The sequence below is a fragment of the Lissotriton helveticus genome, chromosome 12 (genome assembly GCF_964261635.1).
Source record: "Lissotriton helveticus chromosome 12, aLisHel1.1, whole genome shotgun sequence".
Taxonomy (NCBI): Eukaryota; Metazoa; Chordata; class Amphibia; order Caudata; family Salamandridae; genus Lissotriton; species Lissotriton helveticus.
In genome coordinates this window covers 738,787,915-738,815,413 of record NC_136073.1, presented here as the reverse complement: position 1 = coordinate 738,815,413, position 27,499 = coordinate 738,787,915, and the positions used below count along the sequence as shown (strand labels likewise).

Sequence of the window (27,499 nt, the reverse complement as noted above, 5' to 3'; positions counted from 1 at the left end):
CACAGGGTCAAGATTGATTTGCATATGGCCATGTCTGATCTGGGGTGGCTTGGTGAGCAAAATAATGATGGATTAAACCCAGATCTGTGACTGGGGGTGAATGTTTTGCCATTGTGCAACATTCCATCCATCATCTTGTGTGTTTTGCTGTTCACCCTATGTGGGAAGGGTATGCCCAGACGTGGGTCCCGTGCTCACTAAGCCACTGGAGTCAAGCTATTCTGGCTGAAGACGGCTGATAGCCAGAAACCGGTCATAGGATGCTTGATTCTGGTCCAAGGTAGACATGGCTTGGCAGTTCGTCTGGACTGTTCCCATGAGGCACAGGGTCAAGATTGATTTGCATATGGCCATGTCTGATCTGGGGTGTCTTGCTGAGCAAAATAACGATGGATTAAACCCATATCTGTGACTGGGGGTGAATGTTTTGCCATTGTGCAACATTCCGTCCATCATCTTGTGTGTTTTGCTGTTCACCCTATGTGGGAAGGGTATGCCCAGACGTGGGTCCCGTGCTGACTAAGCCACTGGAGTCAAGCTATCCTGGCTGAAGACGGCTGATAGCCAGAAACCGGTCATAGGATGCTTGATTCTGGTCCAAGGTAGACATGGCTTGGCAGTTCGTCTGGACTGTTCCCATGAGGCACAGGGTCAAGATTGATTTGCATATGGCCATGTCTGATCTGGGGTGTCTTGCTGAGCAAAATAACGATGGATTAAACCCATATCTGAGAGTGGGGGTGAATGTTTTGCCATTGTGCAACATTCCGTCCATCATCTTGTGTGTTTTGCTGTTCACCCTATGTGGGAAGGGTATGCCCAGACGTGCGTCCCGTGCTCACTCCGCCACTGGAGTCAAGCTATCCTGGCTGAAGAAGGATGATAGCCAGAAACCGGTCCTAGGATGCTTGATTCCGGTCCAGGGAAGACATGGCTTGGCAGTTCGGTCTGGACTGTTCCCATGAGGCACAGGGTCAAGATTGATTTGCATATGGCCATGTTTGATCTGGGGTGTCTTGGTGTGCAAAATAACAATGGATTAAACCCAGATCTGTGACTGGGGTGAATGTTTTGCCATTGTGCAATATTCCGTCCATCATCTTGTGTGTCAGGTAGCAATACGACCATTCACAATGCGTTATAGTAAGTGCTCAGGAGGAATAGCGTCCATCCGGTGCCAATTACCTACTTTCCAAGACGCACAGGGTGAGTAAAAGTAAGTAAGCTTATGATAAGCAAAAAGGTCCTCTGATAAAGGATACTGATCCCCGGTGTCAGATTAAACGTCAGGGCAAATTCCGAGTCACAAAAATGTTAAAAGATTTCTTATGAAGAAAGCATTGGACATTTCCGTAATTATACCCTCATAACTGATATTTGCTTTGTATTTATATATGCATGTGATCATTTTTTGGAGTTAAATAAATGAGTGCTTTGAATATCATTTCTGATTACAGAACGTGATAACTGTTAGAACAACTTTCTATGTTGTGCTCCAGACTTGTGTTGTGTGCTATGAATGCCATTGTTTTTTACGGTGCAGAGAAGGAATATCGACGGACAAATATCGTGTTACATTAATATCCCCGTAGAAATATCGAGTTGAAGAAATATCGACAACAAAAATATAGTTTGACCAGAATATCGACTGACAGGTAAGTAATATCGATAACAATAATATAGTTGTAATAAATATCGTTTACAAAAATATAGTTTACAAAAATATCGAATTTTTAATAATGTTATGTATTTTTGTGTTTTTAATGAGAATTGTTTGTCATTTTATTATATGTTTTGGAATTGTATTAGTTATTAATGTATTTTATGTTGAATTTTGTGTTATTAGTTCCGTAGCGGGTTGTGGGTGTTTAGGGGAATAGGGTGGGAAGTAATTTAATTATATAAAATAAATTGATTAATTAATGTGTTAATTTATTAATAATTGTTTAATAATTAGTTGATAATTAATTTCAATTAGTCAATTATTAATTAATTATGTTAATTGTTTAATTAATTTTAGGTGTGTGTTGTGGAGTTTATATGTGTAAATGGTGTGAAGTAATTAATTTTTTATTGATTAATTATTAAATACTTTTTTAATTAATTACCATTAATTAATTATTAATTATTAATTGTAAATGTATAATTAATGTTAGGTTTGTGTTGTGGTGTTTATAAGTGTATATGGTGTGAAAGCTGGCAATTAATTAATTAATTAATTAAAAAAATACATTATTTTTTATTAATTAATTAGTAAATATTAAATGTAATTGTGTAAATAATTTTAGGTGTGTGTGGTGGATATTATAGTGTTAAATAATGTGTAATAATTTTTTTTAATTATCTTTGTTAATAATAATATATTTAAATGTATATATTAATTATGTTTATATTGGAAATTAAATTTAATAAAAAATGTGATAGTTTTTTTTTTATTGTTTTGGGTTCCAGCGCTTTCCCTACTATTGCACTCACTGGAGTGGGAATAGTAATTTTCACCCCTACGCTATCCAACGCTTTCCCTACTGTTGCACCCTTTGGAGTGGGAATAGTAATTTTTACCCCTACGCTATCCAACGCTTTCCCTACTGTTGCACTCACTGGAGTTGGAATAGTAATTTTTACCCCTACGCTATCCAATGCTTTCCCTACTGTTGCACCCTTTGGAGTGGGAATAGTAATTTTTACCCCTACGCTATCCAACGCTTTCCCTACTGTTGCACCCTCTGGAGTGGGAATAGTAATTTTTACCCCTACGCTATCCAACGCTTTCCTTACTGTTGCACTCTCTGGAGTGGGAATAGTAATTTTTACCCCTACGCTATCCAACGCTTTCCCAACTGTTGCACTCACTGGAGTGGGAATAGTAATTTTCACCCCTACGCTATCCAACGCTTTCCCTACTGTTGCACCCTTTGGAGTGGGAATAGTAATTTTTACCCCTACGCTATCCAACGCTTTCCCTACTGTTGCACCCTCTGGAGTGGGAATAGTAATTTTTACCCCTACGCTATCCAACGCTTTCCCTACTGTTGCACTCACTGGAGTGGGAATAGTAATTTTTACCCCTACGCTATCCAACGCTTTCCCTACTATTGCACCCTTTGGAGTGGGAATAGTAATTTTTACCCCTACGCTATCCAACGCTTTCCCTACTTTTGCACCCTCTGGAGTGGGAATAGTAATTTTTACCCCTACGCTATCCAGCGCTTTCCCTACTGTTGCACTCACTGGAGTCAGAATAGTAATTTTTACCCCTACGCTATCCAACGCTTTCCCTACTGTTGCACCCTCTGGAGTGGGAATAGTAATTTTTACCCCTACGCTATCCAGCGCTTTCCCTACTGTTGCACTCACTGGAGTCGGAATAGTAATTTTTACCCCTACGCTTTCCAACGCTTTCCCTACTGTTGCACTCTCTGGAGTGGGAATAGTAATTTTTACCCCTACGCTATCCAACGCTTTCTCTACTGTTGCACTCTCTGGAGTGCGAATAGTAATTTTTACCCCTACGCTATCCAACGCTTTCCCTACTGTTGCACCCTTTGGAGAGGGAATAGTAATTTTTACCCCTACGCTATCCAACGCTTTCCCTACTGTTGCACCCTCTGGAGTGGGAATAGTAATTTTTACCCCTACGCTATCCAGCGCTTTCCCTAATGTTGCACTCACTGGAGTCGGAATAGTAATTTTTACCCCTACGCTTTCCAACGCTTTCCCTACTGTTGCACTCTCTGGAGTGGGAATAGTAACTTTTACCCCTACGCTATCCAACGCTTTCTCTACTGTTGCACTCTCTGGAGTGCGAATAGTAATTTTTACCCCTACGCTATCCAACGCTTTCCCTACTGTTGCACCCTTTGGAGTGGGAATAGTAATTTTTACCCCTACGCTATCCAGCGCTTTCCCTACTGTTGCACTCACTGGAGTGGGAATAGTAATTTTTACCCCTTCGCTATCAAATGTTTTAACTACTAATGTTTTAATTTTGTTATTAAATGTATGTATTATTATTTTTTAATACTTTAATGTGTTAATTAAGTATAGAATATTTTATTTTATTCAAAATGTTTTATATATGTGTTTATTTTATTTTTATATAATTATTAAAGTTTATAAATTAAATAAAGATAATAATAAAATGTATTTAAGAAAAAATAAGTATATGTACACATTTATTATGTTTATATTGATTAAATTAAGTTTATTTGTTATAAATAGTTAAAATATAAATGTAATTTAATTTATTTTGTTAATAATATTAATATTATTTAATTTAAGTTATATTATTTTTTAAAGTCAATATTTTTTACATCTATATTTTTGATTCGATATTATTGTACTTACCTGTTTAAGTATAGGGAGTCGATATTTTTGTAATCGATATTTTTACATCAATATTTTTGTAAACTATATTTTTGTTTTCGATATTTAAACATGGAACCGTTTTTTACAGTATTAACATAAGAATGGGACCCCCTCTATTTTTACTGCAATGGTCAGGGAAAGAGAGGAAAAGCAAAACACTAACAAAAAATATTCCCCCTTGACCTCTATAATCCTAGCGATATACCTCCAACACTTTAACTTTTATATTTTAATACATATGGGCAAACAACATTTTTTTGAGTTTATAGTTTTATTATTTTTTTCTTCACTTTAGTTATATTTCTTAGTACAAAAATTTCTCATTTGTCAATTTATCATATCAATTTATATATTTCCAAAAAACACATAATATAAAACACATGATTCTACAATACAATCAATAAAAGGCCATTCCATGCAGAGAAAACAATATATGAAAAAATGGACATTCTCACAAATACATCCATCACATTCTTATCATACATACTACATTCATTCTTGATTCTGCGTCTGAGGGATCGCAGATAGAAGTGCGATTTGATACGCAAGGTCGATGCGTTTCGGCAGTCTAAAACCGCCTTCCTCAGGACCTTTCTTGCAGAATACTCATGTATTCACAAACGATATTTTATAGACCCTGCATGGTTGGGTATCTTCAATTTTATCAGTGGAATATTTTCCAACTTCAGGCACAGACTTCGGGGCTTTATTTTTATAGAGCTTCCAATTATACCAGGTATTGACTCTTCCACTAGTTATAATTATGACGGATTGTTGTGTTCATTTATTTATTTAAAGACCGATGTTTATCTTCCATCCAAAAACGCCTGACCCTTAAATCCTGTAGCGACTCTTTTCAGTGATTGCAAATGCGAGGGGTTGTTGTGTTTCTTTGTTTAGAGACCGATATGCATCTTATTTATAGCTGATTTAAATTCCTCCCGCAATAACGTCTTCTGCAGCAGTACGAGGGTGTATTTGTTTGAAATAATACCGACCGGACGGGAGAAGAATCAAAAGTATTTAACTTACATCTCCCCGAGAGTAAACAATGAGGGTCGCGGCGGTGATGACTTAGGTCGCGGTAACCACCCCCTGGCAGAAGACGTTATTGCGGGAGGAATTTAAATCAGCTATAAATAAGATGCATATCGGTCTCTAAACAAAGAAACACAACAACCCCTCGCATTTGCAATCACTGAAAAGAGTCGCTACAGGATTTAAGGGTCAGGCGTTTTTGGATGGAAGATAAACATCGGTCTTTAAATAAATAAATGAACACAACAATCCGTCATAATTATAACTAGTGGAAGAGTCAATACCTGGTATAATTGGAAGCTCTATAAAAATAAAGCCCCGAAATCTGTGCCTGAAGTTGGAAAATATTCCACTGATAAAATTGAAGATACCCAACCATGCAGGGTCTATAAAATATCGTTTGTGAATACATGAGTATTCTGCAAGAAAGGTCCTGAGGAAGGCGGTTTTAGACTGCCGAAACGCGTCGACCTTGCGTATCAAATCGCACTTCTATCTGCGATCCCTCAGACGCAGAATCAAGAATAAATGTAGTATGTATGATAAGAATGTGATGGATGTATTTGTGAGAATGTCCATTTTTTCATATATTGTTTTCTCTGCATGGAATGGCCTTTTATTGATTGTATTGTAGAATCATGTGTTTTATATTATGTGTTTTTTGGAAATATATAAATTGATATGATAAATTGACAAATGAGAAATTTTTGTACTAAGAAATATAACTAAAGTGAAGAAAAAAATAATAAAACTATAAACTCAAAAAAAATGTTGTTTGCCCATATGTATTAAAATATAAAAGTTAAAGTGTTGGAGGTATATCGCTAGGATTATAGAGGTCAAGGGGGAATATTTTTTGTTACCGTTTTTTACAGTGTCAATAAATGCACTTCTTTGCAGCAGGGGTGCTGTCTGTTGTAGCACATAATAAGCCTATTTGCAGACCACTATTCATAGGGGTTTCAGTGCAGGTCTTCTTTGCTCCTCTGCTGCTGTTTGTAATAGCCAGAGACCAGCCATATGCAAAGCCTTGATTCTGCTTCAATAGGATCAGTTGTGCCCTAATTGCCAGGCTACCCCCCTCTAAACTGGATTAAAGGCAACTCTGAAGTGGTTTTGGAATGGTTAGCCCTTATCAGTGAGTTACAGCTTGAGTCCTGTGATGCAGCTGGTATATCTGCGTATATCTGTGAATCCTACATCGTTGTATTTAGGCAAAAACAAAGATGATTATTGACATCCTTGGCAAAGTCTCATCCACTAGTTAATCACTAGGGCCACATTCCAGTCAGTCCGTTTTTCACCCACGATGCCACTTCAGCCAGGGACCAGCCATATGTAAATCAGGTCTTGATTTTACCAGAGATCAGATCAGTAAATGTAGTCTTTTTTCCCCTTAATTCTGTGGTCCTGCTTTGCCGATGTGCAAATTAATCGATTGGGGAAGTACCTCACAAATCTGAGCATGCAGTGTTCTTCCTTAGGTAAAGAAAAACACCCTGAATACTCAAAGCGAAGACACTCAATAGATAAGCTTGCCCGGAGAAACTTAGAGACATCAGAATGAACATCTGTAGATGCTAACGTCAGAAACCAATGACCACTCGATGCTGGTACTTATAATGGTATATCACTTCAGATAGCTGCCTTTGAATGTGATGAGACAACACTGCTGACTGGTGCGTATAGTAGAATATGTATAGTGATATACCACTACTAATTTGTGCATGTGTATGTTTCATGATGCACAGATTCCAAATGATTCACATGTATGTATGATGCTCCCCTTTGTTTTGGGAGGGATCCAGCATTTATGCCCTAGAGTCTCAGCGACCCCTCTGAGAGAGTCCACAGCGACAAGGGAGTCTCATACAGCGGAGGCCTGGGTTTTGATCCCATTACCGCTTGGAGCACAGCACCATACACCGTGAATGGCGCGCTCAATGGAACTTTTGAACTATGCCCCCCTCAGGGCAGAAACTATAACCTTTCTGTATGTACTGCGGTGCACGAGCAACCTTTGGCCGAAGCCCGGTGGAGCAGACACACACAGCTATAGACGAGTCTGGCTCTGGTTCACCCCCTAGGCCGTCACCTACCCTGCCGGATGATGGACACTGTTTTTCCTCGTCTCCCCGTTGTGCCTCCTGCACCCTCCCCTCCTCTTCCCTCCATCATACTCCGTCTACCTCCCCTATTCCTTCCCTCTCTCCCATAATCTTCTCTCCCCTTGCCTACTTGTTACCTCATGTTTATGCTATGCTTTTGTACTCGTGTAATTCCTGTAACTACTCTCCAGTAACTGTTGTGACTTTGTAACCATGTTCAGAAACAATGTTTCTTCCTCATGTAAAGTGCTCTGATACCTCCGGGTCTAGCCAGCGCTATATAAAACTCAATAAATAAAAAAATTGGCCTATCTCTTAATATACATATGATGATATACCCCTTCTGATTGGTGCATAGTCATATATGTATGATGGTGGACTGCATCTGATTAGTTCATGTTTTATAGTGTACCCCTTCAGATTGTTGCATATGTATCTATGAAGATGTATCGCTTCTGAATGGTACACGTAGATGCCTGATCATATATACTTTGCCCTTGAATTCCGCCAAAACCACAACCACAACCACAACCTGGGTTTTGATTTCACTTTCTGAGCCAGATTGGCTCAACCTAGACAATCCTGATTTTCTCAACTGTGCGGTGTTTTAGTATACAACGTTCCACGGACCACCTCCTCACAAGCTTTTCCACCATTGACAAAGGCGCTCCAAAATGCCTTTTGAGTCAAACTTTGTCTTGTCACCATTGCAACCAGCTAACTCTCTTTTGTAACTTATGATATACCCATAAGTATGGCCCATCACACTGCATGTACAGTATTACGTGACGACCTTTGAGGTGGAACAGCCTCTTTCTTATTTCTGCTGCCAAACCCACGCTTTCAGGACAGAGTCATTGTTTTAACTGTTCACTTCTGTGTAGTGTCAGTTTGTTTCTGCCTTACAAGTAGTTGGCACAAGAAACTCAAAAAAGGGGTTATGCCCAAATCACCCTCCTATACATGAGCAAAAGACATCCAAGATGTATATAAACAAAAAGAAGTACAGAGGGATCAATTCAACATTTATTTGCATACAAGGTACTACTAATTACCCTGATGTTCAATATTATATTTGCATGTCCTATATATCCATAAGTAAAGAAAAAATGTATGTGTCAAAAGACGGGGTAGGGCACCAATCAACATAAATGGATATATACACTTAATGAAGGATAAACAAAGGCAAAACACTCAAAATCACATTCATATCTATATACAATACATAATACATTATATACACCACATATACAACATCTACAATACATACATGAACCAAAAGAGGTTTTATACAACAATACAATATATATATGTATACCCAAAGCAAACAACAAATTCCTACAGTGCATACTCCTAACTCAAAGTAATACACTCAGAGGAAGTCCTCACAGCGCCAGAAGTGAAACACCTCTAACTAATCATTTTTAAAGGGCGCTTAGATCTCATTTTGGACCAACACAATATTTAAGGGACTCCTCATCAAAGGTGACGCAGTCGCGGTCGCGTTTCAGCCAATCATTTCTATAGGCTTCATCAGGACAAGGGTATAGGGTCACTAAAACAATATAAATGATAATTAAACAAAACAATCAATTCTACCAATATTGCACTATCCCCTGTGTGACCATGCAGTGCCAGAAGAGTCAGGTGATGCTACAGTGGGCGGGGGGGGCAATAGTCATATATGTATGATGGTGGACTGCATCTGATTAGTTTATGTTTTATAGTGTACCACTTCAGATTGTTTCATATGTATCTATGAAGATGTATCGCTTCTGAATGGTACACGTAAATGCCGGTTTCATATATACTTTGCCCTTGAATTGCGCCACAACCACAACCACAACCTGGTTTTTAATTTCACTTTCTGAGCCAGATTGGCTCAACCTGAACAATCTTGATTTTCTCCACTGTGCGGTGTACAGTATTACGTGACAACCTTTGAGGTGGAACAGCCTCTTTCTTATTTCTGCTGCCAAACCCACACTTTCAGAACAGTCATTTATAGTTTTAGTTTTAACTGTTCACCTCTGTGTAGTGTCAGTTTGTTTCTGCCTTACAAGTAGTTGGCAGCGTCCCCAATCCCACTACCAAAGACGTCACAGCCTATCGGGAGCTATAATGATTTGCCTGGAAGCTAATCTGCCGCTATAACAAAAGTAGGCTTACTTTTCAACCAAGCTTTGTTGATCAGGCTCAGGCAGTCTCTCTGCTTGTCCATACCCACCCTGGCATCCCCAATCTCTAACATAACCTACTTGTCATTGAAGAACATGCCGTCTCGATGGACCTGGTTTTCAAGTGTGAAGTTGAAAGTTAGATGCTCCACTCTTTCGCGCATATATACCCTCGTCTTCGACGCATATTCAATGTTCTGCAGATGTTTGATCATGTCGGGGAACCAGACAGTCAATCCGTAATAGCTGTTGACAACACAAGCATTGTTTCAATATGTCATTTAACCATTGATTACAAGCAGCATAATGGAATCATAAACCCAACGGTTGCCTGTACACGATACGTAATATACTGTTTTCACATGATAAGTTGCAGCATCAGTTCAAAGAATAGAAGACACCATCATGTCCAACTCAATGTATACCTAAATATATCTTATACCACAACTATGCCACAACCATATTGGCAGGGTTAGTGTTGTGCGAAATTTGTGGGTCTATGCGAGTGTGTTTAGCGTAGTTGGTGTCTATGGGCCACTGATTGCTCACAGAGATTCGAGATTTTCCTATATCTATGCACTTACATAGTTTTCGCTCTCAGATTTAGTTGGTTGCTATAATTTACCTGCATTTTGAATACAAGTGCGTACTGTGTTTTGCTTTTCCTAGTAAGGAACTCCGGAACTCCATTGCTCCGGCAACTCGAACGCATACTTCGTAACCGAGTGCATAACTTCATTACCTTTAAGCTTGCGAATGACTCAACATAAATTACTTTTGCATTAGAAACACTCATAAATGTACAGATTTTCACGTAATAACACCCTCCCACGCAGAGAACTATTGCTACTTTGCTTGGTTTCCAAAGTTTTGGCACAAATTATCCTCCCCCCCCCCCCCCCCCCCCAGGATAAAGCTTCACAACTTCACACTCCACCTGGAAGGATCTCTTCACGCGGCAACCTGAGTGAGGCTTCGTCTTTGCTAGGCATCTCTTGTAGAGTGAAAGGCCAAGAATGCAATCTGTATCCCCCATTAGGGAAGGTATTTTAGAGTTATTTCATTCTGTCAGGTGCATTATGTAAAGGCAGGACGTATGTAGATGTGATGCATGAGTATATAACCAGGGTCACAATCTGGTCTGTGGAAGGAGGAACTTAAAGACATTTTTCACATATTGAGTGGCAACTGCATGAAACTGCCACCCTGGGCCTGGGATCATGAGAAAAGAGAAAATCAGCAAATTCCATCAGCATTGACAAAGCCAACTGATTTGGCGTTTGCAAGGTGAGTGCTTGCAGCACACCTATATCATGTATACATGTATACTGACCAAGGCACCTAGAGAGACTCGTTTCCTCAAACTCCCACAAACATATAGAGAAAAACATGCACACAAACATAACGGCATCAATGCACACCTGCAGTCATCCATAACCATGTGTAGCGGGGTAGGTAAGATAATGTCCATACACACCTGCCATGCTCATTTCCTCCCCTCTTTCTTTGCTGCTTAGTTTATTTACTGAACATTTTGGTATACAATTGAACTATTAGTGCATGTTCTCCGGTGGTACTTGACCAGGTAGCTAGCAGGCTGGGCTAGTGATTTGCACCTTCTTTGGCAGCATGCACCCCACTGTAGAAGACCCACCTTGCAGGATGCTTGAACACGTGTGCTCAAATAGTAGAGCCTACCAAAACACACACTGGCATCCAGCAGTGCTACAGGGCACTTCCTGAGCCAGCTGGTGAACAAGTACTCCTTGTTTTTAACTCAGCATCCAGGGGCTCTGCATCTTACTGGCTGTCAGCACAGTGGCCCACATCTGCTATTTTGAGCAGGCTCAATTCAGCACCCTTAGATCTCCCTTTCAGTGATCCTCCCATGCAGGCTCCAGCAGGTAGCAGCAAGATATATAGACTATACAGGCAGGCTGGCCCCCCTGTTTGGACACCTTCTGAACACCGCTTAGTGGTTGACAAAAACCTAGTATTTCCCCGGTACTTTCTAATTCTAAAACACATAGAAGGTGCTCAGCACTTACACGACATTTGGGGAAGCTTAAAGCAACATTCATCACTTTGGATAAGGTGAAACCATCTACTCAAAATATTGAGGTAGGCACTATTTTTGCAGGAGGTAGTTGAAGCAGGGTATGTTGGCCTGCTGGTACGGCTAACATGGTCCCCAGAAAGGACAAGGAAGCAAGAACAGGTGGCTAGGCAACACGTCATTCTGACCCTGTTTCACACCAGAGGGAGTGATAGGGTCAAAGGAAGCATCAGCGTATTTAGAGGAACATACATTAAACAACTCCAGTGGTTTCTGTTGTAAGTATCACTTTTTCCCTTCTAAATCTATGCAGTAGCTTGGGTGTTTCCTACCAAGTGGAGCGATTATGACGAGGGACCTGTATTTTTTAAAGATAGTGCAAACATTTCACATAGAATTCTATGCGTCCCTGTCAAACTTTGAAACTCGTTTTCTTGGATCAGGAAGCCAGTGTGATAGACACCGGGGTTTAGGAAATAGAGAGGAAAGAAGCCATTCGCAGGGCTACCTTACATCGGAGAGGTTTTCTAAGCAATATTTTCCTAATGAAAAAGATAGAGAAGGGACAAAGGCCTGGAATAAACATAAGAGAATTCAACAAGTGGCATCTTTCCTGGATTTCAAGAAGGAGGCACCCAACTGCTCAGGGACATCCTGCTCCCAGGGAACTAGATGGTCAGTCTGGATCTCAAGGATGCCCACCTGACGTTCTCATCTTCTCTTCACTAAGGCAATTACTTCAATTCCGCTGGACGAGCAGTTCTGAGCTCAGCCTCATCGTGCCTCACCAAGCTCCTTTGGCCTGTGGTGGAGTTCCTGAAGTTCGAAGGGGTCAGGTTGATCATTTACCGGAAGGCAATCTGGTGATGTATCAGAGGCAAGAGCAGTAGTGGTTCAACTTGAACACAGCTATTGCTGTTCTCCAGGCCCTGGGTTTCAGGATCAACCAGAAGTCAGTAATGATCCCCACACACTCTGTGTGTTCTTGGGTTTCATTATAAACCCAGGCAACCATATGGTCATGCTGCCAACAAAGGAAGTGTGGGGATCCAGAAGGAGCTCAGAAGGGTCCGACAGAGACAGTCTTTCCCTCGGACAACTAGTCAAGATTGTGGGATAGCTTTAATCCTGCCTACGAGCAATCATTCCGGGACCCCTGCACTACAGGGACCATCAGTCGTTGAAGTGTACTCATCTGAGAAAGGGGCTCAGCAGCTCAGAGAGGGTCACTCAGTCTCAGGAAACCAGGATGTGGCTAGATCAAATGGAGGCATGGAACAGGAGAGCAATTTTTGGTTCTGCCTTGGACCTGGTCATATAGCTGGATGCCAGCCGATGAGGCTATGGGGTCAGGTCTTGGAATTATCTATGTGAGACAGATGGTCAGAGGCTGAGTTAGATCTCCACATCAAATGCCTTAAGCTCTTGGTGAGATTGTTTGTGGTAAAGTTAACGACGAAAGACAGTGTCCTGCTGCATCCTCTTGAAAATGCATGTGTCCACAGTCGAGTACATTACCCAACTAGGGGGCACTCAATGCAAAATGGTGGCAAAGCTGGCTCTTCTACCTGGAAAGTCAGCTTTTACTGGCAGTGAAGTACCTTCCTGGTCACAAGAACGTGTGGCGTACTGGAATTCCAGATTTATTCAGGACATGGGCAATTGGATACTGGACCGTAGACGTTTCACTGTGCTCATGCAGAGATGTGGACCTTCGGAGACAGATCTGTTAGCATCCAGGCTAAATAATAAGCTCATGGAATAATGTAGCCTCCACTGGACCCCAAGACCAAAGCAGTGGATGCTTTTATGCAGGATTGCAGGTGGGTGTGGAGATATGCCTTTCCCTTGTATGTGATCATAGCCTGAGTCTCTGCTGAAACAAGATGTCAACTAGTTGATCTGATCCTTATGACTCTGATCTGGGGATTGCAGATGTAGCTCCTGGCACAGTTGGAGTTATCATGTTATTACACAGCGACCATACCTCAGTTTCAATCTATCCTTAGAATAGTCAGGGTAAGCCACATCCATTGGTACTGGAAACATGCTTCTTACAACTTTTAACAGAATTAATAATAATTTTGGGATGCGAAAGTAATTCGTTCTATATAGCCACCTATCACAACTCCTCCTGGCGGTATTGTTATTAGGTTTAATCAGTGTCCAAAAACTGCAAACAAATGGGGGGAAAGGGCACATCCTCTTCCCTGGCCCCTGATGGCTGAATCAATGTCCCACTGGGTGATTCTGAGAATATTCTGGCAGAGGAGACACTGCGATCACGATACACACCATGTGAAATCTCCACAACACCTCCTTGTGTGCCTTTTAGGCTCTGCTGTTTCCTTTTCAGACCTGCTCTGCAGCTAACCCATTCATCGTGATATGCAGCATGTGGTCTAGCCTTTAAAAGGCCAATCTAATAAAGATAATTTTATTTCACATTTGCTCTTTTATTATATTTGTATCTTTGTTTTTTTATTAGGACCAGGTAGAGTAACCAGTGTGCCATCAAAAGCCTCCTATTTACAAGGCCAGACTGGAAATCAAAATCAGTCTTGGCAAGAAATGTTCAAAACAGCCCCATACTGCAGAAAGTCGCTAGAACAGAGCCAGAGGGGTGTAAAAGGGTCATGGAAGTCCATTCTGCACTCAAGCTGCCCCTTAACGTACAAAAGGGGGTGGTGATGGACAGAGCATCTCAACCAATCAAACACTCACACCCAGTCAACAGATCTGGGTTTGATCCATCACCGTTCTTTAGCCCACTCTGCCACCCAAGTTCAGACATGGCCATATGCAAATCAGTCTGACCCTGTGCCTCATGGGAACAGTCCAGCCCGAACTGCCAAGCCATGCCTTCCCTGGACCGGACTCAAGCTTCCTAGGACCGGTTTCTGGCATTACAGCCGTCTCCAGCCATGCTTGCTTGAATCCAGTGGCACAGTGAGCAAGGGACTCACGTCTGAGCATACCCTGCCAAACTTATGGCGAACAAAGCGGTACTAAAGGGGGTGGTGATGGACGGAGCATCTGAACCAATCAAACACTCACACCCAGTCAACAGATCTGGGTTTGATCCATCACCGTTCTTTAGCCCACTCTGCCACCCCAGTTCAGACATGGCCATATGCAAATCAGTCTGACCCTGTGCCTCCTGGGAACAGTCCAGCCCGAACTGCCAAGCCATGCCTTCCCTGGACTGGACTCAAGCTTCCTAGGACCGGTTTCTGGCATTACAGCCGTCTTCAGCCAGGCTTGCTTGAATCCAGTGGCAAAGTGAGAAAGGGACTCACGTCTGAGCATACCCTGCCAAACTTATGGCGAACAAAGCGGTACAAAAGGGGGTGGTGATGGACGGAGCATCTGAACCAATCAAACACTCACACCCAGTCAACAGATATGGGTTTGATCCATCACCGTTCTTTAGCCCACTCTGCCACCCCAGTTCAGATATGGCCATATGCAAATCAGTCTGACCCTGTGCCTCATGGGAACAGTCCAGCCCGAACTGCCAAGCCATGCCTTCCCTGGACCAGACTCAAGCTTCCTAGGACTGGTGTCTGGCATTACAGCCGTCTTCAGCCAGGCTTGCTTGAATCCAGTGGCAAAGTGAGGAAGGGACTCACGTCTGAGCATACCCTGCCAAACTTATGGCGAACAAAGCGGTACAAAAGGGGGTGGTGATGGACGGAGCATCTGAACCAATCAAACACTCACACCCAGTCAACAGATCTGGGTTTGATCCATCACCGTTCTTTAGCCCACTCTGCCACCCCAGTTCAGACATGGCCATATGCAAATCAGTCTGACCCTGTGCCTCATGGGAACAGTCCAGCCCGAACTGCCAAGCCATGCCTTCCCTGGACCGGACTCAAGCTTCCTAGGACCGGTTTCTGGCATTACAGCCGTCTTCAGCCAGGCTTGCTTGAATCCTTAACGTACAGCCTATCAGTAAAATGCCACAGTAGCAGAATGACCATGAGAGAGCAGAGCTCTCTTTCAGGGAAACATGGGAGAGGTGAATACTCACCATGGGGGCGGAAGGGGGGGTCAACTAGCTCTTGAGATACCCGGTTGCAAGGGTCTAAGCAGTGGAGGATGTTTTTATTTTGTGTCCATGCAGGGTATCACAGGAAGCAATCTGGATTGAGAGGAATTTGCGGTCTCAGTTCATAGGTGCCACAAACTGCAAGCATGGTGGTGCTGGGCTGGTTAACTACTGAGTTTTGGAAATGTATTTGAACACAGGGGAGGTTTAAGCCACTAAACCTCAGGGCCACTTTGTGGCTATACAGTCTGAGTTCACAGGTACATTTAGTTTAAAGAAACAGCAGCACAGAAGCAGTCATGAATATCCAGGTTGCTTTTAAAAATGATGCTTATCTATACTTGTATTTCTTGTGTTTAACTGTAGATTCTGTTCCTCCAGGGACAGAACAAGTTAATTCTTATAAATGGATACTTATATGGTTATTACCATACATTTGTTTTTCCTTCTTCAAGACAAAAACTTCCCATTGTTGTGACATTGTATTTCAGAACAACATCTGGACTCGCTCCAGCAACCGCCCGCCTGAAGAACATGGTGAACCACCCCTCCATCATCATAAGGGTGACTCAATGATACTCTGGAGCACACCACCTGTGTAATTCTGAACTACATCTGGACTAACACCGGCCTACCACCCTCCTGAAAAACATGGTGAACCACACCACCATTGTCATGAGGGTGAACCGACAATACCCTAGATCAAAACACCACCGTAATTCAGAACAACATCTGAACTCATATCACCTTACCACCCATCTGAATGACACAGTGAACCACACCACCATCATCATGAGCGCGATCCGGCAATACCCTGGAGAAAAACACCACTGTAGTTCAGAACTGTGTCTGGACTCATACCACCCACCTGAAGGACATGGTGAAACTCAAAGCCATCATCATAAGGGTGATTTGGAGATACGTTGGAGCAAAACACCACTGTAATTCAGAACAACGTCTGGACTCACATCTGCCTAACACTCACCTGAAGGACATGGTGAACCACACCGCCATCATCATGAGGGTGATCCGACGATATTCTGGTGCAAAACATTGATGGAAGTTGGCCCAGACCTGGAAAAGAAATAGATATGTCTCACAATGCTGCATGTTCAGATAATACGAGACAAGGTTGCAGCATTTTGGTTTCAGTCAGGAGAGTGTGGTGACCAATGATGGAGGAAAAGAAGTTGTGGGCAAGTGAAGACACCAATACCAGCACAAAGAGAGTCTTAAAAGACTTTGGGCCTGATTTAGATCTTGGTGAACTGGTTACTTCATCACAACATTGACGGATATCCCGTCCGCCAAAATCAAAATTCCCTACGATACAATAGGTTTTATATTTCGACGAATGGGATAGCCATCACCGTTGTGACAGAGTAACATGTCCGCTAAGATCCATATCAGGACCTTTATTGTTCAGGAAATATATTGTGCATGGATTATTGTTTTTTTCTGCTAAAAAGGCTATGTAAGCATCACTGGGGCTGATAAATCCACAGTAAAGGACATAATTTAACCAACATATTGCGCCAGAAAGCAATTAGAGGAAGTTAGTAGTACTGTCAGGAGCTAGTTCATGTCAGAAGAAAACGGTCCAAAAACATACTTTCTTTTTTGTTATCTAAAAATTTGGCATAGCGATCAGAAGGTTTATTAAAGGACTGTAATGGCCTTGAAGGAGCCCTGCGTATCCCGTGGTTAGGATATGTTCTGGAGCAGATGATCAGGCTAGGCTGCTCGGATTTGTTGGCCAACCCAAAAACTTTACACCCAAGTGATGTGCAGGCTATTAAAGGCATGTTTTGGCCAGGCAGCTTGAGGAAAGGGAAGACAGGGAACTTATAAAACCCACAGTGCCTCAACATGCTCTGTTGACTGCAGGTTTGAGGGGGTAACCCTACTTGTCATTTGTCAATAATACTCGCCATCTTTTTATTTGACCAGATTTAGATGTAACTCCATACAGTGGTTCTTAACTGGCCCAACAGGATTTAAAAAGCCAGGAGCCCTGAAACCTTGCGCTTGTGAAAGTTTTCCAGAACAGGACATTCTGCATTTTATATTTTTCTTTGATTGTTATTCTGCTCTGATGCATACATATATAATTCCGCTGGTAAGAAACAACCAACTTGTACAAGTAAGGCCTGTATTGTTGTTTTTACAAACCTTAGCCTCCCCTATATTTTGTTTTGGGGTTGCAAGATTCCTTTCAGATGCCCTCAGATTGAGGAAAAAACTATTTAAGGACTAGAGGGATCCTCTACCAATCTCATCACACAGGGTAATTTTGTACTTATAAAAAAGTGGAATTTTACTGTAAAAGTTCGAAATTGTTGAACCTGTCTAAGATAATGCCCTTAGGGGATGCACACTCTGTTAAGTTTTTACTTTGCATTTGGTAATAACATTTTTACATTTGTATTTATCCTCCCCGATGAAATTGTGCTTTTAGTTTGTATCGATGTGAAATGTATGATTTTATGCTTATATCTTCTATATTGACCAAATAAAGTTTTATTGAGTAGCATCCTAATCCTATTTATGGAAAGGAAGAGCAAAGTGAGTGACTCCCTGAGTGACTGCCTTTACCAAGGTATCTGCTCAGGCCCAATGTGATACTCAGATCCTGGCCTGGGAATAGAGGCACAACATGGTACAGGGCCGGAAAAGTATTCTAACAGCATGGCAGGTGGCATGGTGCTGCCCTCTGTGCTAACTTTCTGCCAGGTGAAAATCTAGCTGTTCGAACTTGAGGGCATATGTGTGCCTAATTCACAGTTGTTCCTTAGTAGAAAATTAACATTGCCTTGCTGCGGCCTACAGGCCTGTATTGCCCCTCCCGTAAGACGATCCACGTTGTACCTAGCTAGTGGGTGAGCCTGTAGGGTAGCACAACCCAGGAATAGGGTGGCCTAAATCCTGGCAGCAGAATAACCTAAAGGATTCCTGCGAAATCCTACTCCTGCAACTCCTACCTCAATTTGCATGGTACCCCTCATGCCAAGTAAGGCTATATGTATTTTCTCAAATGAGGGAAAGTGTGATCCTATCACATCTTTATCACAATAGGTCTGAGTGGGCTTCACGCCTATAAGGATTTCCTTATCATATCCTCCTAGAGTGGCTAATCTGATTTAACTATGTCTTCTTAGGATGTGCCCTAGAAAACATGAGTTGGTGGCTACCATCAATACCTTCCATAGTAAGGGGTGGCTTTGAGTATTGCAGTTTGGTATCTGAATAGGTATTCTACGATGCTGAGAGCTTTTGTGTATGTGCTAAATCCAAGCAGTGACAGAGCCAATCTGTGTGATACCCAAACGTTGCTGCTGGAAATAAATGCTAACACTAAAGAGAGGTTGACCTGTGTATATAGAGGAACAGAAAGATCTGAGACAGTCACCTTATGTCTGTTGATATGTGGAGGAGACGGAGGGGAATGACACTGTCCAATGTGTTGACTACATCAGTGAAATAGCTACAAGCCGCTGGTGGTGAAAGGGTCTTATTAGATGGTCATGGTAGCAGCACTTGTGCTGCAGCTCAGGGGGGGTCTATGCTTGTAATCAGTGACCAGTATATTTCTCTGCAGTTGGGAGAAGAACTGCACAGTAGCTGATGACTTTAGGTCTATAGTTTCACAGGTCTCCAGGGTCAGCAGCTGGTTTCTTCAGGATGGTGCAGGTTGTGGCAATCTCAAACCTCTAAGGCTCCATCCCTTTTTCAAGTGAAGTGTTGAAGAGCCCAGGGATGAGTTAGGGAATATGGGTATGTGAAGTCAGGCACACTGTAGCCACTCATCTGCTGGTAATGGCAAAGCCGGGAAGAAGTTATTATGGATTTTATTTATTTATTGCATGTTGCGTACAGGACTCTTCAGATCCTTGCCACTTCCATTTCGGAGATGAGGAGAGCGCATGGGAAGCAGCAAGGAAGCTCTGCTTTCTGATAAACTACAGAGCCTACGTGGAATCAACATCATGATTTTTGCCTAAGGCATTTATCGTATTGTGAAATGCCCGAAAGCGAGAGTGCTTTATGACATACTGGAGTCTGCCATGTGACTGCTGAATGCTAGCAAGTAACCTGCTATATGCACCTGCAAATATCAGAAGTGTGGCTTGAAGTAATTGCATTTATATAGCGCTTACTACCCCTGACGATGCCTCAGAGCGCTTTTTCAGCGAGTAGCACGCCGCTCCGTAACCCAAAAAGAATTAGTGTTGAATTAGTATAGTGAAATATGAAAGTAATTTGAGTGGTAGATAGGTTAGTCAGTTATTTGGATTCAGAAGGATAGCGGAGGGATAGAAGAGGGAAAAAGGTTCACATTCATATAGCGCTTGAAACCACTGATGGGGAGTTGAAGCGCTTTTTTCGGTGAGTAGCATGCTACTCCGGAACCCACAAAGGATTGGTGCTGAATTAGTATAGTGAAATATGAAAGTAATTTGAATGGTGGATATTAGTCAGTTATTTGGATTGAAAACGATAGCAGAGGGATAGAAGAGGGAAAAAAGGTTTGCATTTATATAGCGCGTGTTACCCCTAATGGGGTGTTGAAGTGATTTTTTGGCCTGAACCCATTAAAGCATTAGTGTTGAATTAGTATAATGAAATACGAAAGTAATTTGAGTGGTCGATATGTTAGTCAGTTATTTGGATTGAGAAGGGTAGCAGAGGGATAGAAGAGGGACAGAGGTTTGCATATATATATATATATATATATATATATATGTAGAAAACGCCATTCGTCATGCCCCCTGTTTTCCAACGGAGACCAAAATAACGTCAGAGGGAAACCACCAGTAAGTGCTCATTTCTTCAGTGCTTTATTCGTGCAAAATTCAGCCAGCAATCTGTCATGACGAGTTTCACCTCTCGAAGAGGCTTATATATATAGCGATTGTTACTGCTGAAGGGGTGTTGAAGCGCTTTTTCGGCGAGTAGCACTCTATTCCGGAACCCATAAAGGATTAATGGTGAATTAGTACAGTGAAATATGAAAGTAATTTGAGTGGTGGATATAAGTCAGTTATTTGGATTGAGAAGGATAGTGGAGGGATAGAAGAGGGAAAAAAGGATTTCACTTATATAGTGCTTGCAACACTTAATGAGGATTTGAAGAGCTTTTTCGGCAACTACCTCACTACTCTGGAACCCATAAAGGATTAGTGGTGAATTAGTATAGTGAAATATGAAATTTGAGAAGTGGACATGCTAGTCTATTATTTTGATTGAAAAGGATAGTGGAGGGATAGAAGTGTGAAGGATTTAGACTTTTTTGTTTTGTTTAGAGGTCATAGCGGTAGTGGGAGGCTTGAGATGAGTACAAAGGATGTGGAGGGGAAGAGTTTAGAAAGGTTTGTTTGGGGGGATCAGTATAGTAAAAGAGGTGTCAGATGGTGCAAGGAGGTGTAGAGTAGGGGCAAAACTGTCGAAAAAGTATATAGTATTATTATTGTTCTTTTATTATTGATATTACCACCATCATCATCACTGTTTGTATTACTATTAGGATTCTGAAGAGCTTTCTTGAGTAGCTGTTGGTATCTGTAATATCCTGGATGGAGAGAACATACTTTTATCTCAACATAAGGCATGTTTCTACCACTTTTTAAACTGGCTGTGACCAAAACACACATATGGACTTTACAGACAACCATACAGGGTCAAGTGAGCTAGTAAGGGTTATGAAACATCATCTGTTCTGGACGGCCAAAGATCTCATCAGCAGAGGCTTCACCACTGAGGTCTAAGCGTTGTTACAACAGTAGATTGCGCTAGCTCAGTGACGTATATCTTCATTAACTACCTGTTGAGAGAGGTTCAGGATTCTGACCATCCAGCGCCGGTACCAGGTTCCAGTGTCTGACTGAATCTCCACAAGTTCATCATCCTGCTTAATTGTCTTTATCTGGGTCACCTGAAAGGAAGATTCCAAAATTTTAGAGAAATACTGAGGCTCTATTTATTTATCTATATGATTTGTAACAAAACAGAAATGTCCTTTGTAGCATTCATGGCTTTTGTACACTACATATGTAGTGGTTGAGACCAATCCAGGACAGAAGAAACCTTCTATTTTTTATAAAAATCAATTTTTATTCATTTGAAAACAGGCATACAATATGCCAAAGTTATTGCATATATCAATGTACAAAGTAATCAATGTGCATTCACAATTAGTTGCACTCGAGAAAAAGAAACACCCAAACACCCAGAACCAGTATAATTGATTTTGGTTCTCATGATGTGCGATCAACTTCTAACCTCAGTGATGGTCCAGCTAACTCAATGAAAGGTTTTGGCTTCTAAGATAAAGTCAAAGTCAAAAAATTTGTATAGCGTACTACTCACCCAGAGGGTCTCAAGGCGCTTGTGGTGGGGGGGTTAGTTAGTTGTTTTCTGAAGGAGAGGTGGTTCTGTGTGATGCAAAGGTGAGCGGGGAGAGAATTCCAGGTTTTGGCCGCTAAGTAGGAGAATGATCTTCCTCCCATGGTGGCTCTTCGGATGCGTGGAATTGTGGCGAGGACTTGATTGGACGATCGTAGTTGGCGGGTGGGGGTGTAAAAGGTTATGCGCGTGTTGAGGTATTTGGGTCCTAGGTTGTAGAGGGATTTGTGTGCGTGGGTAAGGAGACGGAACGTTATTCTCTTGTTGACGGGGAGCCAGTGAAGGTCTCTCAGGTGATCGGATATGTGATTGTGGCGGGGTATGTCTAGGATGAGTCGGGCGGAGGCGTTCTGAATGCGTTGGAGTTTTTTCTGTAATTTGGCTGTGGTTCCGGCGTAGAGGGTGTTTTCGTAGTCTAGTCGGCTTGTGACAAGTGCTTGGGTGACCGTCTTTCTTGTTTCGGTGGGGATCCATCGGAAGATCTTTCTGAGCATACGTAAGATGTTGAAGCATGATGATGAGATGGCGTTGACTTGTCTGGTCATCGAGAGGGAGGAGTCTAGAATGACTCCCAGGTTGCGGGCATGGTCCGTTGGTTTGGGTGCGCTGCCCAGGGCCGGTGGCCACCATGAGTCGCCCCATGCAGAGGGGGATGATCCTAGGATGAGGACTTCTGTCTTGTCTGAATTCAGTTTTAAGTGGCTGTTCTTCATCCACTCGGCTATGAATTTCATCCCTTCGTGTAGGTTGGTTTTGGCGGTGTTTGGGTCTTTGGTGAGGGAGAGGATCAGCTGTGTGTCGTCAGCGTAGGAGATGATGTTGAGGTTGTGCTGGCGTGCGATGGATGCGAGGGGGCTCATGTAGACGTTGAAGAGGGTGGGGCTGAGCGATGATCCTTGTGGTACGCCGCAGATGACTTCGGTGGCCTCTGATCTGAAAGGGGGAGGCGGACTCTCTGGGTTCTTCCGGCGAGGAACGAGATGATCCAATCCAGTGCTTTTCCTTGTATCCCAACGTTGCTGAGGCGTTGTACAAGGGTGCGGTGGCAGACCATGTCAAACGCTGCGGAGAGGTCCAGGAGGATGAGGGCAGCTGTTTCCCCTTTGTCGAGTAGTGTTCGGATGTCGTCTGTGGCTGCGATGAGGGCGGTCTCGGTGCTGTGTTTGGCTCGGAAGCCGGACTGTGTGGGGTCGAGGGAGCCGTTAGACTCGAGGAAGGCGGCGAGCTGATTGTTGACGGTCTTCTCTATGACTTTGGCGGGGAAAGGGAGAAGCGAGATGGGGCGGTAGTTCTTAAGTTCCGTGGGGTCTGCTGTAGGTTTCTTCAGGAGGGCACTGAGTTCGGCATGTTTCCAGCTTTCCGGGAAGGTAGCGGTGTTGAGGGAGCAGTTGTTATTGTTATTGTTATTGTTATTTTAATTTTATACCGCGCCTAATCACCTGCAGGTCTCTAAGCGCCCGGAAAGATGGTACAGGACAATAACATAACAGGGTCAGAACAAAAGATCGCATTGGATTAAGCCATGCTCAGGCTTCTCCTGAACAGTAGCGTTTTCAGACTCTTTCGAAATTTTAAGAGGTTTCCTTCCTCACGTAGCCCTCCAGGCAAATTGTTCCACAGCTGGGGAACCAATACCGAGAAGGCTCTGCCTCCCTTCGTCACTAGCCTGTACCGAGAGCAGGTCAACAACTGCAAGTCCGAGGACCGAAGTGATCTAGTCGGGCAGTACAGTTGTAGACGCTCCTTGATATAGGCCGGAGCCTTACCATAGATGGCCTTATGGGCTGTACACAGACTCTTGAATTCCACTCTCTCTTTAATTGGAAGCCAATGTAGGTTTTGTAGTAGAGGAGTGGCTCTAGACCTCCTAGGGAGTCTAAAGATCAGTCGGGCAGCATCATTCATCAGAACCTGAAGCCTATTAGTAAGGGTTTTCGGTAGGCCAAGATAGAGGGCATTCCCATAATCGATTCTGGAAATGATAGTGGCAGTTACTATTGAACGCATCATGGGCTCTGAAAGGATAGGGGATAACTTCCGCAGTTGCCGGATGATATTAGTACAGCTGCCTACCACCGACGCGATCTGAGGCGCCATCGATAGGTCAGCATCCAGCCGAATCCCCAAGCTTTTTACAACCAGGCTTGGTTTTGGGGCCGGGCCCAACTCCATGGGCCAGTAGAGGTCACTCCAAGGTGAGAGGGTGGATGGTATAACCAGGATCTCAGTTTTGTCAGGATTGACTTTTAAAAGGTTATCAGTCATCCATCGTACCGTGAACCTCAAGATGTTCTGGGATTGGAGTTGTGCAGCCGTGGTGTCATTTATACTTAGCAGCAACTGCGTATCGTCCGCATAGTTGAAGACTTTACAGTCCATCGCAGCCAGCGCAGCGATCAGTGGTTGCAGGTATAGGTTAAATAGAAGTGGGGACAGGGCCGACCCCTGCGGTACTCCACACTCTAAAACCCCTACCTCAGATATTTCGTCCCCCAGTTGTATCCTTTGGGTCCTACCTGTAAGGAAGGATTCCAACCACTGCAACGCCGAACCCTTAATCCCAAAGCTCTTCAATCTGTCCAAGAGCAGGGTGTGGCTGACAGTATCGAACGCCGCTGATAGATCTAATAAAATCAGGGCGCTCGCTTTCTTACAGTCAGCCCTACCTCTTAGTTCGTCCAGCACTGAGAGCATCACCAACTCGGTGCTGTGATGTGCTCGAAAACCTGCCTGTCTATCATGGAGTAGATGGTGAGATTCCAGATAGCAGGACAGGGACTGAAGAACGTGTTGCTCAAGAATTTTTGAGAGAAAGGGCAGCTGGGAGATGGGTCTGTAATTCTTCAACACAGCGGGATCCGACCCCAGCTTTTTCAATAAGGGTCTTACCCGCGCCTCCTTAAGTTCACTCGGCAGGTATCCCATGTCCAGCGATCTATTGAGGAGAGAGATGATATATTCCTCTAATAAGGGACGCGCAATGCGAAAGATCTCAGGTGGACATGGATCAGCTGGGGAGCCAGATTTAATTTTACACATCAGCTGTTCCAAGATTAGTGTATCCATCTGTGGGAACACTTTAAGAGAACAATCACTCGCCTTATTAAATATTAAGGCAATTGCAGTCCCTGTTGCCGCCACATTCTCTATCTCCTGGACAATGATCTTCACCTTCTCCAGGAAATAGGTCTGGAAGGTATTACAGTCAAAAGGGGGCTTAACATTATCAGGGTTCTTACTCAGCTCAGCCAAGATTTTAAAGGTTTCTTTCTGGATATTAGTGGCCTTACTTAGGCGCGACTCAAGATAGTCCGCTTTAGCTTGAATCATAAGTTTTTTGTATTGGTGGAGAGAGGTCTTATAGGTATCCCTATCAGTATCCTGCTTGGATTTCCTCCACAGCCTTTCTAATCTCCTTAGCTTTGTTTTGGTTTCCCTTAGGAGCGGAGTAAACCAGGGAGCTTTCCCTGAGCCCTTAATTTGCTGTGTTTTCACTGGCGCTATCTGATCGATGGCCCGAGTCAAACATCTTGTTAGATCAGAGTAGTCTCGGTCCAAATCACCATCTGGCTCTAAAACCTGGGGAGGTTCCAGATGTGCCTCAGTCAGGGCTCTCAGATTGACTTCAATCCATTTCCGGGTTTTCCTGAAGCCATGTGAGTTATGGACAGCCCCATTGCTAAGGGGGACCTCACACGAGACCAAACAGTGATCCGACCAGACACAGGGCGCTGCCTCGCTAAATGTTAGAGTGGCATCGGTGGTCCACATAAGGTCAAGAGTATGACCTTTTACATGCGTTGGGGTATCCACAATCTGTGTAAAGTCCAATGCGGACATTAATGTGTTTAACTGGCGCATGGGTGAGTCCCAGGTGGGCTTATCTCAATGTAAATTAAAATCTCCTGTAACCAAGATTTTTGTATATCTTGACCTAAGGTCAGATATAATGGGACAAAATAGGTCAAAGAAGGTAGGGGTTGCCTTCGGCGGACGATAAACAGACAGGATCACCCAACACACATTGTTTACTGTGACCTTTACCCCAAGGAGATCGGCTAGGTCAATCGTCTCAGTTAGTATTTTTTCAACTGTCATGGTCTTCCTATACAAAATAGCTACCCCACCCCTCCGTGAGCCCCCTGGGCGGTTATGCCACAATATATCGTATCCGCTTGGTACAGCGGCGATGATATCCGGTAACGAGTTCTCATCTGTCCAGGTCTCTGAAAGAGTCAGGACATCGATGTCACTATCCTGAAGCATATTATATACCTCCAGATGATGGCAGTGCAACGAGCGGGTATTAAGGCTCGCTATTTTTAACGTGAAACGTTTAATCAAGGCAGGTGTGACCCCAACATTCCGAAAGATACTGTACTTTTTAAGCGACAGCAGGACTGTCTGGTCCACCATGGGCTCGCCTCTATTCAAAGATTTAAGCATTTCTGGGGAGTAAATGCGACGATAACCAGCCGTCCCAGCCCCTGCGCCCGTCTGTGCGCAGACGGGCTGGACTCTGGCGTGACTCCGGCGATGCTCCGGCGAGCCCGCAGCGCGTGCCCGCTGCGCGTCAGCATGGCCCGTTTTAAATACCGGTCTAGCGTCCTTGCGACGACTAGACCGTGCGCAGCTTCTCTGAGCCACCCCCCCCAACCCAAGATGGCCACCGCAGTGCTGCCTGTCGGGAGAAGGACCCGCTCCAAACGCGGTGAACTCACGATTATGGTGCAAGTAAGTGGATTATTAATTAAGAGCCTAAAAGCGGCAACAATACACAACAAATAAAAAAATAATCAGCGGTTTTAAAATTCCTTGTGCGAGCTCCTGTGAGCGCGCTGCACTCTGTAGTGCGACTTGCTCCGTTTGTCCTGATGGTTTCCAATAGTTGATGATATCACGGAGATAGGGTGCGACGATGGAGTCGGCCTTGTTGAAGATGTGGTGGGGGCATGGGTCAGTTGGTGATCCGGAGTGAATAGAGTTCATCAAGCGGATAGTGTCTTCGGTGCTGATCGGGTTCCAGGTGCAGAGGGTGGTGGTGGGGGACTTCAGATCGGTGGTGAGGGGGGTGGACTGGTTGCCAAAGCTGTTATGTATGTCAGCGATTTTGCTGTGGAAGAACGAGGCTAGAGAGTCGCAGAGGTCTTGAGAGGGAGTGATGTCGTTGGTGCCGGCGCTGGAATTGGTAAGCTCTTTGACGATGCTGAAGAGTTCCTTGCTGTTGTGGGTGTTGTTGTCGAGTCGATCCTTGAATGCTGATTTCTTGGTGGATCGGATCAGCTGGTGGTGTTTG

General features: G+C 43.3%; 1 protein-coding gene across 3 annotated transcripts in view; it reads right to left on the bottom strand.

Annotated features, from left to right (window-relative positions):
- Nucleotides 1-27,499, bottom strand: part of SV2A (synaptic vesicle glycoprotein 2A) — a 349,950-nt gene that overhangs the window by 16,677 nt on the left and 305,774 nt on the right. For all 3 annotated transcript variants that reach the window (XM_078670410.1, XM_078670409.1, XM_078670408.1), the window contains exons 7-9: nt 21,623-21,733; nt 16,787-16,875; nt 9,773-9,937 (exon numbers count right to left, since the gene is read on the bottom strand). In XM_078670410.1, coding sequence (XP_078526536.1) covers nt 9,773-9,937; nt 16,787-16,875; nt 21,623-21,733 — 365 coding nt within the window. The remainder of the gene's footprint in view (nt 1-9,772; nt 9,938-16,786; nt 16,876-21,622; nt 21,734-27,499) is intronic.